Here is a 16,745-nt window from a genome sequence, read left to right as displayed (position 1 = left end):
AGAGAAACAGATAAATGCTCCATGAGAACAGTCTCCGAGCAGATGTTCAAGGTAACTTCACAGTGATTTCTTTTGACGTGCACAGCAATATATATATATATATATAGCGGCCAACATTACAGGCAGTGAGGTTCTACAAAGCCACAGAATTGATTAGCTACACCCAGCTGGCCTACAGGGCCATGGATTGAAGAGTCATAATAGGACATGTGAAGTGGCCTGATGTTATCGCACCGATTTGTAAAAATATTCCTTGGCCTACTGGTAGTGGGTGCGTGCGAAGTGTCTCAACAATCAGACCCTGCAGTGCTGGAGATGACTTTGCTCAGACAGACAGACAGACAGACAGACAGACAGACAGACAGACAGACAGACAGACAGACAGACAGACAGACAGACAGACAGACAGACATGAAAACAATCTCCAGCCTTTAGGGAGATAAAAAAAAAACTGGATCTAATGTGCGCTAACATTGCTCTCAATTGATGAATTGTGGGGGAGATAATTTACTTCCGTTCAGGCCACATGACACCAGACAGACAGTAGGGCATTTCACCTCAGCTGATGTCACAGCCCCCCCTCACACACCACCCCCTCCTTAACAGGCCCTCCAAATATTCTTCTACTAGACAAGTGAAGTTACAAAATGTATTTATTATTATTTGTAATATATTCAAGATTCTCTTGTTTCTGTGTTGCTTGACGTTAGTCAACATTCCTATGGGAATACATAATGTATGAGGAGAGGGGAATGAGCTCAATGCCCATACCGTATACGTATATTCCAAGCATACAGTATAATGAGTCAAAGTGGAACGCCCTCATTCCAGAGACTACAACTGAAATCGGCTTAATGGCTGCATTGTTCAAACAAAACTGGGAGGATCCACTATTTGAATATATGAACATACACACTGTCACTGTAGCCTTATCCTGGAAGCCTGCCCAGAAGCTTTCTGATCCACGTGTATGTGTGTGTGTGTGTGTGTGTGTGTGTGTGTGTGTGTGTGTGTGTGTGTGTATGTGTGTGTGTGTGTGTGTGTGTGTGTGTGTGTGTGTGTGTGTGTGTGTGTGTGTGTGTGTGTGTGTGTGTGTGTGAAGATAAATAAATAGGGTGAGAAAGAGACATAAGGACGGTTCACAGTGTGTGAATGCTAGTTATTAAAAAAAACAATACAATTTACCACCATGTGAGAGAGTTTAAGGGTTTTCCTGTTTATCTCTGTGGGTGGTAATGAGAGCCACCATAACTAGATCACATCAGTTCACACATTAGGCACACATTACATTACATTATCAGATGTATGCCCTATATTTGCAACATCTTCATAGTTCATCTTTCTGCTGCCAGTACATTCCGGGCTAATTCCAGTACTCGATCAGCTTGAGAGCATTGTTTGTTCCATTTTTTTTAACAAAACAAAACATGGCTTGGTCACCTGAAATTGTGTGAGGAAGGGACCCCAGGTTTCCCTAAACTTAGATACCGAGCCCATCGAGGTGCTTCTAATTCTTTCTAATTTAATCAAGTGGAGTACATCTTTAATCCAGTGATGATGGGGGAGCAGAGGACTTCCATTTCATCTAAAGTAAACGCCCAGCTAAGAGAGTGGCAAAGAAAGTCGTCGCCCACAGCAGTTTTGACTTTAAAGCTAAATATTCCGCTAATTGCTACTATTTACTTGAGAGGGTCAAAGGTCTAGTGGATAATGGACATGTTGTCGGGAGCATGTTCTTAGACCTAAAGAGGAATTTGCCACTGTTAAACCACTGTGTCTGTCTATTGTCTAGTCAAAATGTCTTCAGAAGCTCTAGAGTGGTGCAAGTCAGTGGATCCCAGACTTTTAAATTAGACGTCTCCCTGGGGCCACAACTAGTGAAAATAGCAGATCTACTGAGCTTCTTAAACATTTGTTTATTTATGGAATTTTAGGTTTTTCTTAGATTCGTTTTTTTTTTAAACATTTATTATGTTATGTTTATTATATTATGTTTTGAATTAATAATAATTCGAAACAAAATGTAATTAACAAACAAAAAAATAAAAGGGACCCACTTAGCCAAAAACGAAACCTACGGGGTTTTTATTTTTTACCCCAGGGGTTAACTGGGGACAGGGAGGAACTCCCTATATGGTCAGCACACTCTATAGTAGGGAGGATTATCACAACAAAACAAAAAAAATAAGTGTGATATTTGAATTAAGTCACTGAATATACCTTTAAGAAAACACAACCTTTATTTTTTACTTTTGATGATTTTAGATGGCAGAGATCAACTGCTACACAAGCTTCCACCCAAAGGTGACACCCAGGATCTAATCTTTGGTCAGGTCAGTCTGTCTGTCTGTCGTCTCAGTAAAGGGGCTAGTGACGGATAATGTGATTGTGATCAATCAATCAATCAATCAAATAAACATGTATCTATCAATCGATCTGAACTAATCTGAAGTGACAATGTGTAAATGCAAACAAAGACTCGCATCGGGGTAATTCCCTGAAAAGTACTTCATAAAAAAAAGGAAAGCTATGTCTATAACTGACATTGTGACATTATGTCTGATGTGATGTGATTATATGTTTAGGCGGTATTTATAACTGGGAATTGTCTATGATACCCACATTGCAGAGTCGAGTCATTGAGGGGTGCGCGCTGCCGGTAAAAATGGCACAAATATAAAGGTCGTGGCAATGGTTGACTTTTAACCCATTTTGGGCAGGAACCCCTTTTTATTATGTTATGCTTTAGCTATTGAAAAATAGCAGATCTACAAGCTCATAGCGCGCCACCGAGTGGCGCGCTACGAGCTTGTAGGTCTGCGATTTTTGAAAAATCAAAGAACGACTGACATAGAAACATAGCTTTTTCAGAAAGCTGTCAGGATGTAGAAGACATTTTTTAGAATCTGATCTCAGGTCAAAAGTGATGCAATTTGTTAGCATATTTACAAATAGTATGATTTTTCTTTTTTACAAAAGCTATACATGTTAAGACCTAGCTAACTCCAGTTTTAGGTGATACGGTGACCTCTAAGAGGTCATCAGCTTTCAGCTGTCAAAAACCTGAGGCCATCATTAGTTTAGACACAAGAGGTCACCTCTTATAACTAAACTAATGTAACCGATCACATTAATATGCAAGAGAGTTCCTTGGGTCCAAATTAAATTAATACAGAATATTGAAAGTATCACCATCTATATAATACAAGGAGACTAAGGAGTCTACACAAATCAATGTCACACATAATGACAACTGCACATTCACAAGTCACAATTAAATGTACACCGATATATACTGTATACGTGAAGTTGTCTGCTGGGTCACCATGACCAGCTGAATTGCTCCGTACCATACATACACATTTCCACACAATAATTACTTAGACACTCAACCCTCTTTCCTGCATAAAATGAGCTCTTCAGACAGAACAAAGTACTGTTGAAAAAAAGGTGTCTACAGCTTCCATTAAAGGTCTATTGTGAAGGAGGACTGAGTAGCCTAGAAGTGCTTACATTATCTCCCTCTTACGCAAATGTGATGTACCGGCAGGTTATGTTCCAACTACAGAACTACAGAACAAATGTGATGTAGCGGCAGGTTATGTTCCAACTACAGAACTACAGAACAAATGTGATGTAGCGGTAGGTTATGTTCCAACTACAGAACTACAGAACAAATGTGATGTAGCGGTAGGTTATGTTCCAACTACAGAACTACAGAACAAATGTGATGTAGCGGTAGGTTATGTTCCAACTACAGAACTACAGAACAAATGTGATGTAGCGGTAGGTTATGTTCCAACTACAGAACTACAGAACAAATGTGATGTAGCGGCAGGTTATGTTCCAACTACAGAACAAATGTGATGTAGCGGTAGGTTATGTTCCAACTACAGAACTACAGAACAAATGTGATGTAGCGGTAGGTTATGTTCCAACTACAGAACTACAGAACAAATGTGATGTACCGGTAGGTTATGTTCCAACTACAGAACTACAGAACAAATGTGATGTAGCGGTAGGTTATGTTCCAACTACAGAACTACAGAACAAATGTGATGTAGCGGTAGGTTATGTTCCAACTACAGAACTACAGAACAAATGTGATGTAGCGGCAGGTTATGTTCCAACTACAGAACTACAGAACAAATGTGATGTAGCGGTAGGTTATGTTCCAACTACAGAACTACAGAACAAATGTGATGTAGCGGTAGGTTATGTTCCAACTACAGAACTACAGAACAAATGTGATGTAGCGGCAGGTTATGTTCCAACTACAGAACTACAGAACAAATGTGATGTAGCGGTAGGTTATGTTCCAACTACAGAACAAATGTGATGTAGCGGTAGGTTATGTTCCAACTACAGAACTACAGAACAAATGTGATGTAGCGGTAGGTTATGTTCCAACTACAGAACTGGCAGGCAGGTCTGCTTAAGGAAAGAAAGATGAGTCACTCACTCACAGCACTTATACATCTTCACCAGAGAGATCTCAGACACACAGGGCAATGAAGCAGTATATCCACAGATTCCACACAAAGTGAAGTACATCAAATCTTATTTAATATTAACATTTATATGCCTGGGCCGTGGCTCCATGCAAGCTTTCGACTTCCGATCCAGACGGCCTTTACTGCATGTCACCCCCCCCCCCCCCCCCCCCCACCCATTTCTCTCCCCATTTCCTGTCAACCCTTGTCTGTACCTCAATAACAAAATAAAAAAGGCGTTGGTATTCCTTAACGTCTCGCAGGTTGCTACATTGGTATATTCTCATTTATAAAGCCATTCTTGGTAACCTCCCACGTTACATTGGTTCTAAATTTGAACTTGTCCAAAACTCTCTCAACCTCAGATCAAATGCTTGGTTACGCTATGTCGTGCCCCCAACAAAATCTGAGGCTGGGAAAAAAAAGCATTGCTTATTTCGGACCCTGGTCTTGGAATGACCTACAGACTCAAACTGGCTGCTGTGATTCCCCTAGTGAGCTTTAAAAGGATTGCCATGGGCACACTTCCCATACATTGTTCCTGCTTTGACGTATAGCAAATGTCTGCTTGCTTTTTAGTCTACCAGCAATTTCCGTTGCTTAGTTTTTATTTATTAGTCCTTATTGGTCGCGTTCCTCTTCTCCCTTTGAGCTTCTTCGGTAGTGGGTACTGTATTTATGAGCATTGTATGTCTGTCCTGTTTTTTTTGTTGTGTCCAAAGACCAAAACCTATATGTAATTGGCCTCCGCCCCAATCAGAAAAAATGTTGTTCCAGGCACATTTTCAAGAATTTCAAAAATAGCAGACCTACAAGGCGTGAATTCCGGCATGGTAACGCCCCGTCTGCCTGTGATTGGCCTACCGACACTGCCTGACTTGACTGTACTTTATTTTTGTAGAAGAAAGGCAAACTGTTGTTTATGCCATTTGCTTTGATGGAATAATTGATTGAACATGCACGCCATAATATGATTTGATTAGGGTGTGTTTGTGTTGATTGTGTAAACTTGAAACATTGCACTATAAAAATTGTCAAGATTGTCTGATTGTCTAACAGGGTTGTTGCTGTTGTTTTTTTTAGCGGTGCCCATCGCTCCAATGCACTGCTGTGTGTGTCTGTCCCTATGTATGCATGTCTGTTTCAGTACAGACAGCTACAACACTGACCTAAAGGGTATAGAGAGTATAGTACACACACACAGCCTGCACCTCTCAGTTCACACAGGTGCGGTTTTTGAGGGGCTATAGTGTAGGTGTTTTTGTCCCAACAAACATTAACCCATTTTGACCTGAGATCAGATTCTAAAAATGTCTTCTACATCTACATCAAAAATAGCAGACCTACAAGCTCATAGCGCACCACTCAGTGGTGCGCTATGAGCTTGTAGATCTGCTATTTTTCAATAGCTAAAGCATAACATAATGCTAACACCAAAAGGGGTCCCGCTCAAAATGGGTTAAATCCCATTGAAAATGAATGGAAAATGTAGGTCATATCATGTGGATGAGCAAAACGACAAGTTACGTCATGATGATAAGAGCACCCTTCACCGACAGAAAGATAGGATAGGAAGACCTTTTTTGATCCCCATGATGGGAAACATTCTGGTGTCATAAATATTGGTAAAGCAATGTTGATATTGCAGTGTTGTGTAATTGGAATAAACACCATGGACCGCAGACCAGCGATCCACCGTGATGTTTGTTATTTGGAAACATTTGGAACCGGACCCGCACTCCTTCTCTGTTGCACGGTTTTTATGGGTATATAAAAGACCACCCATGAATCCTCATTATAAAGGAAAACCTAGCAACATCACTGATGTTGGTTAACTTGCACAATGAAGAGGAACAAAGAGAACGCAAAAAGTTAATAATTTGAACTAAAAGAGCTGTAATCATTTGCGTACAAATAAGACAAGAAAACCCCACCCTGTGCATTGTATTGCGTAATTTCCCGAGTCAAATCTGCATCTGTCTGACCAGACAGATGCAGATAAAAGTAAAAACTAATATATATATATATACTGTATTGATCGCAGAGGAATTCATACACAGCTGCTCAACAATAGGCAATAAATATATTATAAAACATAATATTAAAATGTACTGGAATAAAAACATTATATTGCACATCTGTATATTGCATCTGCATATTTGTATATTGCATCATGGTGAAAGATCTCAAAGAGACAAAGACTGAGAAATTCTGACAACTTAGAAATTGTCTCTAAATCTAAACGTAAAAGGAAGAAGCAAGCTGCAGTGAATAGTAAACCTAGCCTCAAAAATCCTTGGGAAGAGACAATTAGGCTGTATCTACAAGGAGGTACTTCATAAAAAAAGCTGGCAAGATAACAAACGACCTCCTCTCATCCACTCAGGGAGTTCGAACCGCTTCCCTCTGGTAGACGCTAGACGGTACAAAGTAACAAAAGCTAAACCGTAACATCTTTTTAAAATTCCTTCATACCAAATGCCATTAAGGCATGATACCAAATGATACCATGTCTCGCTAGATTTGTTGTTTTTCCAATGTATTTGCCACTGTTGTCCTGCACTTTTTTGCCATGAGAAAATAATTGTGTTAAGTGTTGTTGCTGTTGTTGTAACCGTTTTACTGTTGAGACCGAAGACAAATTTCCACATGTGAACAATAAATGAAACTAACGAACATTCATACAGGTTGTAGCGGGCATTAAGGATAGGTGCTATCTTTCCACAATATCCCTCTGCTTTGTCCATAGAACTAGTACTACCATATTAAACAGTAATGGAAACATACGATATTCCCCCGAACGAATAAAACCTCAGACTGATGAGTTATACTGAACTGGTGAAACCATCTTCCTCATACTTCTAAGGGCCGATTCATACTCCTATTTTACCGCTGTTTCGGCGCTGTAGTGCCGAAATGATTTAGTCTCGTCAGAAATTTTCAGTAGCACCGAAGAGCCGACTTTAGGACGGTACCCGCCCCCCCCGAACCTCAAATGATGTCACATTGTAGGCTTAACAGAGCCAAACCCACTTTTATTCGTCTCTAAAATAGGAGTATGAATCGCGCCTTAGTTCTTCTAAAAAGCCAAAAATAGATTTACGATCTATAAGCTCACACTACATGTCGCAGCGCTGCGAGTTGTGAGCTTGTAGATTGGCTATTTTCAGAGCACAACACCAGTGTGCAACTAAATATCAATCAGGCATGATTCCAACCACAACCCCTAAACCTGACCTCTAAATGGCTAATTGTAACCGAAACCCCAGCTTAACGTAATTGTAAGCCTAACTCTAAAAATATATTTTTAACCATTAAACAACCATTTGTCTTGTGAGGACCAGGAGAATGGTCAATGGAAATGTGTAGTTCTCAAATTCTAAGACAGGTATAGCAATGTGCGCACACACTCGCACAAACACGAAAACAGCAGATCTACAAGCTCACAACGCGTCGCACTACTCAAACAATTGTTTTCTAACTTATGTAATTTCTTAGTTTTTTTTCGTTTATTTCTCCATGAAATTACTGGGGTGAAAAAAAGAGAAAAAAAAAGGTTGAATTTTGTTTTTATTTCATGAATGAAAATTACATTTAGTTTAGCCTTTTTGGGGGAATGTTCTTTAAAAAAATGTTTTGAAATAATAATTCAAAACAAAATGTAGGAACAAAAAGTACCCACAAATGGGTCCCAAATCCCGACCCAGTGTTTTGGAACCAGTGACCTATACAGGGTACCATTAGCTACAGTCAACTACCTTTCTATTAGTTCCATTTGACTTCACCCTGCTAAGCCAGTTCTGCCCCTGTTAGACCATACAGCTGTAATCTCTACCTCTATGCAAAGCATGCAATAGTCAGTATATCAACAGAACAGAAGCATTTGAAAACTGAGCCACAGTTCATCTTTTGATACAGAGGGAGTGACAGAAGGGCTCGCTTGTAATCATTAAAAAGAAATCCAATACTGGTACAGGTACCACTTCTTAAAATGAGTACTTAATCACTTTCTTCATATAATTAATCCTCATTAATGATTATAAATGGTAAAATGGCGCATTTATATAGCGCTTTCATCCAATGCTGTGCTTTACATAGATTGTGCATTTACATGCATTTACATTCACCCATTCATACACCGATGGCGGTAGAAACCATGCAAGGCACCAACCTGTACATCGGGAGAAATGAGGGCTTCAGAGTCTTGCTCAAGGACACTTCAATCAACAGTACATAAGCCAAAGTCCAATACCCAAAATCTCGCTTCAGCATGGTGGTGTTACGGTGAAATTGGTGACCTGCTGAAATATGTGACAATCGTGTAGACAATGACATAATGTCATCAAGTTCAACCTAGTGGTATTCAGGCCACCGTGGCCACGTATTTAACCCATTCTGACCTGAGATCAGATTCATACGAGGTTTCCATTGGACACACATTGGTCTGATTGACCCATTCTGACCTGAGATCAGATTTTAAAAAATGTCAGTCGTTCTTCGATTTTTCAAAAAATAGCAGACCTACAAGCTATCGCGCCACCGAGTGGCGCGATACGAGCTTGTAGATCTGCTATTTTTCAATAGGTAAAGCATAACATGATGCCAACACCAAAATGGGTTCCCGTTCAGAATGGGTTAAAGACCTCCATGTAAGTTGTGTGAAGTCCACAAGATGGCAACACATTTGTGTGGGTATTGGAATTTGGCTTAACTCGCATTATAAGACTTCACAATGTCTCTCTGTACACTCTGTCTCAGAGGAGGGCTGCGTGGACAGTTCAGAAAAATGCCTACCAGTGACATCATGTGTGTATGCATGCAGGTTTGGTCATCATCATTATAAACAAGATTTCAAAGTTTCAAATGTATTTCCATTGTATTACCATCAATCTGGACAAACACACAGTTATAATAATCTGGCTCTGTTCCTAATGATCCTGCAATTGCTCTTGATCATGTGATGCATTTGCCTCCTAATTCTTTTCTTTGTTTCAGGCGTAAGTCTCGGTTTTGTATCGAATCCCTCTCTCATTGCTTTCACCAAAAAGGAATCTGAATCTAATTTGAGTATTTGACTTGTAAGAAGTCTCTCTCTATGAACTTTCCAAAATTGATACTTTTTGACGATGCAACAGTGATTCTCTCCAAAGACAAATCATTTTAGAGGCTACTAGGCTAGACACCAATACGAATACCGATACGAACCAGAGGGGGCTTAAGTCCCCCCTAGCCACCCCGGAGCCATCCCTGTTTACTGATGACATTTACAATCCCTATGGGCTCTTGTTTATCCTAACTATGCATATCTTTACATTGGGTATTGTGAGAAGGTGTATGGCATGCTTAACCATATTGATCCATGGCATCACTGTAATACTTGGTCTGGTCGCTACATTGACAATTTACTATTTATCATCAATTGTAAATAATGCATCTCAACTTTTTTCACAACTATCTGAATGTTTTGCATGACATCATCACACTATCCCAACAACAACACATTCATTTTTTTGGTTTAAGCATTTATAAAGATTCATTAGGTAAGTTCCCACCACTATTTGTTCTTCGATTTTTCAGAAATAGCAGACCTACAAGCTCGTAGTTAAAGCATAACATAATGCTGCTAACACCAAAAGGGTGTTCCCGGCTCCCGCCCTGAATGGGTTAAACCTTCACGCAATACGAAGGAATATAGAGCAGACTAATTTCATCCACCACATTTTGATTAAAAAAAACATGATCCATCTGTGATAGCGATACTAACTTTGCTGAACAAAAACAATGCACTGCAAACCTGAGAAGGTGACATAGGCATAATGCGCAGGGCATTTTAATAGCACTCATTTAGGTTGCAAATACAAGCGGACAAAATGAGTTTTCTTCGCCGGGGCTGGCATCAACCCTTAGAGATAGGGTGAGAAGTTCAGTCACATGAGAGAGTTGCTACTTCTTTGCAGCTTGGGTGGTTTCGGGCATATGGTTAGGATGCCTCTCGGGAGTCTACCTAGGGAGGTCCTCGAGGCACGTCCCACTGGGAGGAGACCAAGGCGCAGCTGGAGGAATCACATCGACTCACTGGCCTGGCCCTTGGAACGCCTCGTGTTCCTCCAGGAGGAACTTACTAATGTTGCTCTGGAGAGAGAAGTCTGGAGCTCTCTGGTGAAGCCGTTACCCCCGCGACCCAACTACGGATAAGCGGTTGTAGATAAGATGGATGGATTTAGCGCTCAATTACTTATGAAAAGAAAACCTCACAATTCATCCTAGTATAGTAGAACAGTAGAGTTGCTTCTCACGCATCAAGCATGTTATAAGGGCTAAATATGATCTATTATTGAAACGTCCCACTAATAAGTGTTTCCCGAAAGTCTCATTTTCTCTTTCAGGCGAGCTCCAGCCTCCAACACTACCATGACAAAGAGGAACATAGCCATCCTCCTCATTCCGGTACACTCATCACAGACAATGATGACATGCTGCAAAGTCCAAAATATTTAAACATGTTTGGACAACACAAGTTATTTTTAAATAGTTGTGAAGCTTAGCTGCCTACAGGCAGTGCACCGCTTGGTCAGAGAATGGTAGTATGTAAACTAGTGTGTGTACGACAACACACTAGACAAAGACAAAAAAATAATAGCCGCCCGCATGACCCATCTATACATCAATTAGAAACAGAGTTGTAAGCTGTGTCATGTGAAGCGAACTCTTATTTAGTCCGCTGAGACTTGTACTGAGGGTACTGTCCCAACACAGACAGAGAGTGAGTCAGTTTCCTACCATAAATATAGGGTAGGCAATGAGTTGCGCTTTGTGATAGAAGGAGAACAAGAACATTTTAGTCTAGTACACAAGAGGCCCCAAGTGTATACATGTGGCAACTCATATGGTTCCTACTGCCTACGTTTTAGTACACACACACATTCATAAAAAGGTTTGAAGTTTAATACCAACATACTGATGGGCAATTTAACAAACAGACAAACATTGTAGTGAAGTTAAAATGTTAGTAGTGATTTTACTCAATAGTTAATATTTTTTAAGGGAACCCCTTTTGGTGTTTAAAACATAATATGTTATAATTTAGCTATTGAAAAATAGCAGATCTACAAGCTCATAGCGCGCCACTCTACGAGCTTGTAGGTCTGCTATTTTTGAAAAGTCATAAAAATGTGGCGCAAATCTTTGAATATATATTCTTTCAAAGTGAATGTTTTTTTTAACTCAGGTCTAAATGGGTTAAGCCATTCACTGTGTAAATCTTTCGACCAGGGAAGCCTTGGTGGCTCTGCCAGACAGAAAGCAGACATACTAGTATATAACTGTGATGCCACTGGTTCCATTCCCAGCTGTGGTCCTGTCTGCGTTGCATGTACATCTCAGAGAGGACTTTGTCCTCATTTCCCTGTGACTCTATTGTCTGAATGAATCAATGAAATGCCACGAAACAGAACATACACCATTTTAACTAACCTAAACAAACACTATGAAACAGATAATAAATCAAGTGTCGAAACAAACTATAAAGCCAAAGGTTTGTCGGGAAGAAAAGACAGACACTGAACTAATTCAGTTAGTGTGATCAATTGTGTGACATTTATTTTTGTCTAAAGAAGTGGATACGACAAACCAAGGATTAGTATAGCCAAAAGTCTTATTTACAATAACATCAGTGAGTGTATATGGTGTCTTATTCTACACAATTTATTAATCAATTTCACTAGAGTTGTGTGTTTGTGATTAATCTACAGATACAACACAAATACAATCTTCCTAATTACATATTATTATAAATATACTATAAATGCAGTACTGAACCCTGTTGCAGGTTGGTGACAAAAGATGCATACAGATGCTTTTAGGCTAAACAAATTGTGTCCCTGTGATGTTTGTAGTTTTGTACCCTAGTTGTCACAAGGCCAAATAATGCATCGTTGCAGTTTGAGTCAGACTTTTACTTGACGTCACATAACCACACACAAAATGCAGCTTGCTGCTCTACTCAGCTGTGTGTTTCAGTCAAAACAGCAGGACCTTACAAACATCTCTGAAAATGTTGACTCGTCCTAAATAAAATACCCATTGCATTTACAGTACTAGACCATTTCCCCCCCATTCCTGGCTGCATAACATGAATCTCTTTCACAAGAATTCTTATTGAAGCACATTGGGCGCTACAATTCAAGCACAATCAGTGTACTTGTACAGACAAAGTACACACGTCACAGGCACACAGTCACAAAATCTGGCAGAAGCACCCAGCTAACTACGTGGACAGTGTTGGGACACAACAAGCTAGTGAGGTAACTTACACTATAAAGCGCTAGTGTATCCTCACGGCTATGTGGATGACTTGAGGCGAGTATAATTTGGAATTTACAGTCTTGCGTGTGTCTTGCGTGTGACTGAAAACGTGTGACTGGTTTGTTGTCCTCTGATGTGATGAGCCAACATTGTGCCCCCGGCTTGCCCCCCGAGCTCAAAACATTGTTTTTGATCGTCGACTTGTCTTGACACAATTGCGTTACTCGTATTTAAACCCCGATACTACTGCCTATTCTAGGGACAACTTTTGCAGAAAATAGCAGCATAGCGCAACAGTTTTCAATATTTGGGAGTCATCCGTGTGACTCAATGTCCTGGAGATCCCATGGTGGCATGGGACACATCCAGTGTGTTAAATCTCTCTTTTCAGTCATGTCATGTATTATTTTGAGAGAATGACATGTGTGACATCAAGGTTTTTGTCCGGGCGCTAGCATGGTTAGCTCCTGTGCCTCTCTGTTAGCATGGCCAGTGAAGGCCACTCTTCGGGAAGATATACTGGACCTTTAGTAGTGGTTTTCTTCAGGGTCGGTTGCTTTTTATGACTTGACATTTCACAGCCCCCTCCCTCCTCCTCCTCAATTGTTTCTATTATTCACCAGGCATTTCAGGCTTTCATGGACAAAAGTGTGGTTCCGTTTCAGACATTGTTCAACTAGTAGTGGCATGACATGTAATTAGTTTAACTAACAGCAGACTAATTACAGCACATACTGTATACAAAGAAACCGTGGGTGCTCCAGGAGGCAAGGCCTATGAGCCACACTGCTAAATAGATAATATTTGTATAATTTCAGCCTTTGTAGTATTTTTCAACCCAACCTGTAAGTGTGGCTCCCAAGTTCCCATCCTCAGCCTGATGACCTAAAAGTCTAACATCTCCCCCGGATTATAGGGATATCCCTTTAGTCTAGTGGTTAAGATGTTGGCTTTCCACGTGGAAAACCTGGGTATGAATCCCAGGTGTTGCAGATATGTTTACACAGCAGCTTGTACAGTACACATTATTGAAAATGAGCATGATGGTGTGCTGACAAATTGACAATAGCAACGTAGGCCTACTACTGTAATGCAGTGGAGGAGGTGGAAACAAGCCATTTTGTGCACAGCCCCCCTTGGGTATGGAAGTGACATGATGCATCAGGATTGAATGAACGATATGTTCCCAAAAACAGTTTCATAGTTTTAGATTCTGTCTGGGTATTCCTGCTGGGAGCCACTTACTTTCAGAACATGAATAACGCTACTCTCTCCACAGGCTACGATGTATTTACTGTTTCAGAATGATGTCTTCCAGACATTGCACTGCAGTAAACCCTGATATATACTTGTATAAATGAGCAGTAAGCAACATGGTGGACTCTTGAGAATGGGTGTGAGGTCTACAACCATTCAAAGAAAAAAGAAAAAGGTGTGTTGATAAAACAATGGAGATCACGGCTTAGAGGGAAATGTCAACAGTGTTGATAAAAAACACAAGGGGAAATAACGGCTTATATTGTCGAGACACGATTCACCTGAAGTCAAATCCATTGTTATTCAAACTGGATTATACCATAATAATAGCCTAGTAGTAGTAGACCTGCCTTGCCTGCAGGTACTAGTAACAACTAATCACAAGGTCTCTTTGTTCATTATACACCACTAGTTGATTCAACTAACTATTTTCAACATAACTATTATGAATGATAGGCATGCTGGGTTGATAAACCTGTAGGGGAATAGTGAAATACTGCCAAGTGACATATCAACAATACCAAGGCTCAAGTGCATAATATTCCCTCGACTGTATACTATTCAGTAAGACAGCAGACTAGCCTAATAGCAATGTCGTTAGACTGCTTGACGAGACAGTGCTTTCCAAGAAGAAGACTCGACCTGTGTGAAGGAGTGTTAATTTACAGTATATATGTGACCCCGTTTAAAACATGTGCTGTGTAGGTGTTGGCAGGCAGGCAGGCATTGTCGCGGATGGGGAGGGAGGGGGATGGGATAGGGCAGTAGGCCACAGACAGTCACAGTATAAACAATGTTGTTATTATATCAGCCGAGCAAAATGGAATATGAAAGCAATCATGACACATTTCCCTCTGTGTGTGTGTGTAACTGCGTCAACTGGCTAATATACGCAATATCTCAGCGCGTGTACGTGTCCAGTCCTCAGAGACAACAAACAAAGGGCTAGTACACTTTGGTGTGAAAATGCAACATTTTGTATGGGACACACAGACACAGCTAGGGATGGATGGAGCTTAATAGCTTTTTTTGGGTGTGTTTTTTTTTTTACCGTCGCAGACGCCAGGCTGCTATCCGTCAAGGCGAGGTGGTGCGGCTCCCATCTCCTCAGGAACTTGGAGGTGAGGATCTTGCTGAGAAAGGTCCGCGGGTGTTTGACCACGCACACCTGGATGTCCCCCTCCTGTAGCAGCTTGTATCGCATGCCGCTGCTGCAGTGCTGGAGCAGGGTCCTCTTGTTGCACGGCGGCCCGCCGGCTCCCTGTCCCTGCAGCTTGCTGTTATTGTTGTTCCCCTCGGGCACCGTCATCATCGGCGCAGACATCTCCCCCCCTAGCAAAGGTTTATTCTCCGGCTCCGACTGATAGAACTGGTTGTTGTGCAGCTCGTTGTTTCCCCCACCGCTGCTGCTGTTGAAATCCATAGCTTTAACCCAACCAAAACGTGCACCAGGGTTGAACACGCCACTGATAGTAATAAATAGATTGTCTTCTTCCCCTTAAAAGATTCGGAGGCCCTACATGTATACAAAATAAACGAATTGGGTAGATTGAGCTGCTGGCAGGGGGGGGGGGGGCGACCCACAGAGCTAACGCTTAAACATACACGACCTTAATTATTGTAGGTGGTGTTCTGTTGCGAGCGAAAAGGACACGCCGAAGAAACGCCATTAAAGCCGTGTCTTTAGATGACATTAACGTCTCGGGAACGTCAACTATAAATAATCACGGACAAAGCGCAAAATAATATTAATAATCCACATTTCTTTCCTCCGCACACACACAAAAGCCCCGTGAATGTCTCCTCTCTCTCTCTCTCTCCCCCGACGAGCTGTTTCAGTATGTTGGGACTGTGGCCTTATCCATTCCGCCAGCTCCTTCTTTCTAGTCCCCCCCCCAAAAAATATATATATCACAATCCACAGTAGAGCCACAAAACGAGTCGGCTTCGATATCAAACGCCAACATCCAATGGCGGCGCACTGTGGCGTCTCTTCTGCGTGTATTCGTCGGTAATGAAACGGTTCATTGGCACGGTTCCCCCCCTTTCTGCCTGTCTGACTGTCTTTAGTATCTTTTCTTCGTGTAAAGAGCGAAGCAGTCAGTAAGTACTTCTTCACGGCAGGGCCGTTTCGATTGGTCGAGTGACGTCAATGGGAGGCAACAAGCGGATGCGCTGTGCGTCTTTTGCCTTGACTCAGTCTGCCGAGCGACTGGCCGGGGAGGGAGGGAGGGAGGGCGGACAGTTCTTTTTTAAATAGCCCGGAGGGAGGAGGGCACACGATGTCAAAATGATCGAATTATCTAGGAAACGCTTGTTTAATTATTTTAATCCGTGATGGTCCGTATTAAGAACTGAATCCAAAAGAGAGAAGCCAGTCTATAGCCAGATCGTGCGTAGGAAAGGAAATATCTCAAGAGACTGAAACGAAAACTGAGGATTGGCATGGCTCACAAACTGACCCCTTCTTCAATGACCACTTTGGCAATTTGGCATAAAACAATACGACATTGTATTATTAAAGGTCAACGTTGGTTGTCCAAGCATCAGCACAGCAGGCCAAGTATTCACAACATATAATCTGTTGTGACAGTTTTAACATTTCAGGGTTTTTCTACAACAATTCATTTATTGCATTTCCTTTTTTCCACAAACACAGTTTTAACATTTCAGTTTTATATATCACATCTG

The 16,745-nt window shown here is 41.1% G+C and overlaps 1 protein-coding gene across 1 annotated transcript in view; it reads right to left on the bottom strand.

The window, feature by feature from the left end:
• cmip (c-Maf inducing protein) overlaps positions 1–16,091 on the bottom strand; it is a 60,747-nt gene extending 44,656 nt beyond the window's left edge. The window contains exon 1 of the mRNA XM_083763315.1: positions 15,106–16,091. Coding sequence (XP_083619441.1) covers positions 15,106–15,477 — 372 coding nt within the window. The 5' untranslated portion in view covers positions 15,478–16,091. The remainder of the gene's footprint in view (positions 1–15,105) is intronic.
• Between the last annotated feature and the right edge of the window lie 654 nt (positions 16,092–16,745).

This window comes from Protomyctophum parallelum, assembly GCF_964188405.1.
Source record: "Protomyctophum parallelum genome assembly, chromosome: 4".
Taxonomy (NCBI): Eukaryota; Metazoa; Chordata; class Actinopteri; order Myctophiformes; family Myctophidae; genus Protomyctophum; species Protomyctophum parallelum.
The sequence above is the reverse complement of the archived record's forward strand: the minus strand, read 5'-3'. Positions and strand labels throughout refer to the sequence as shown.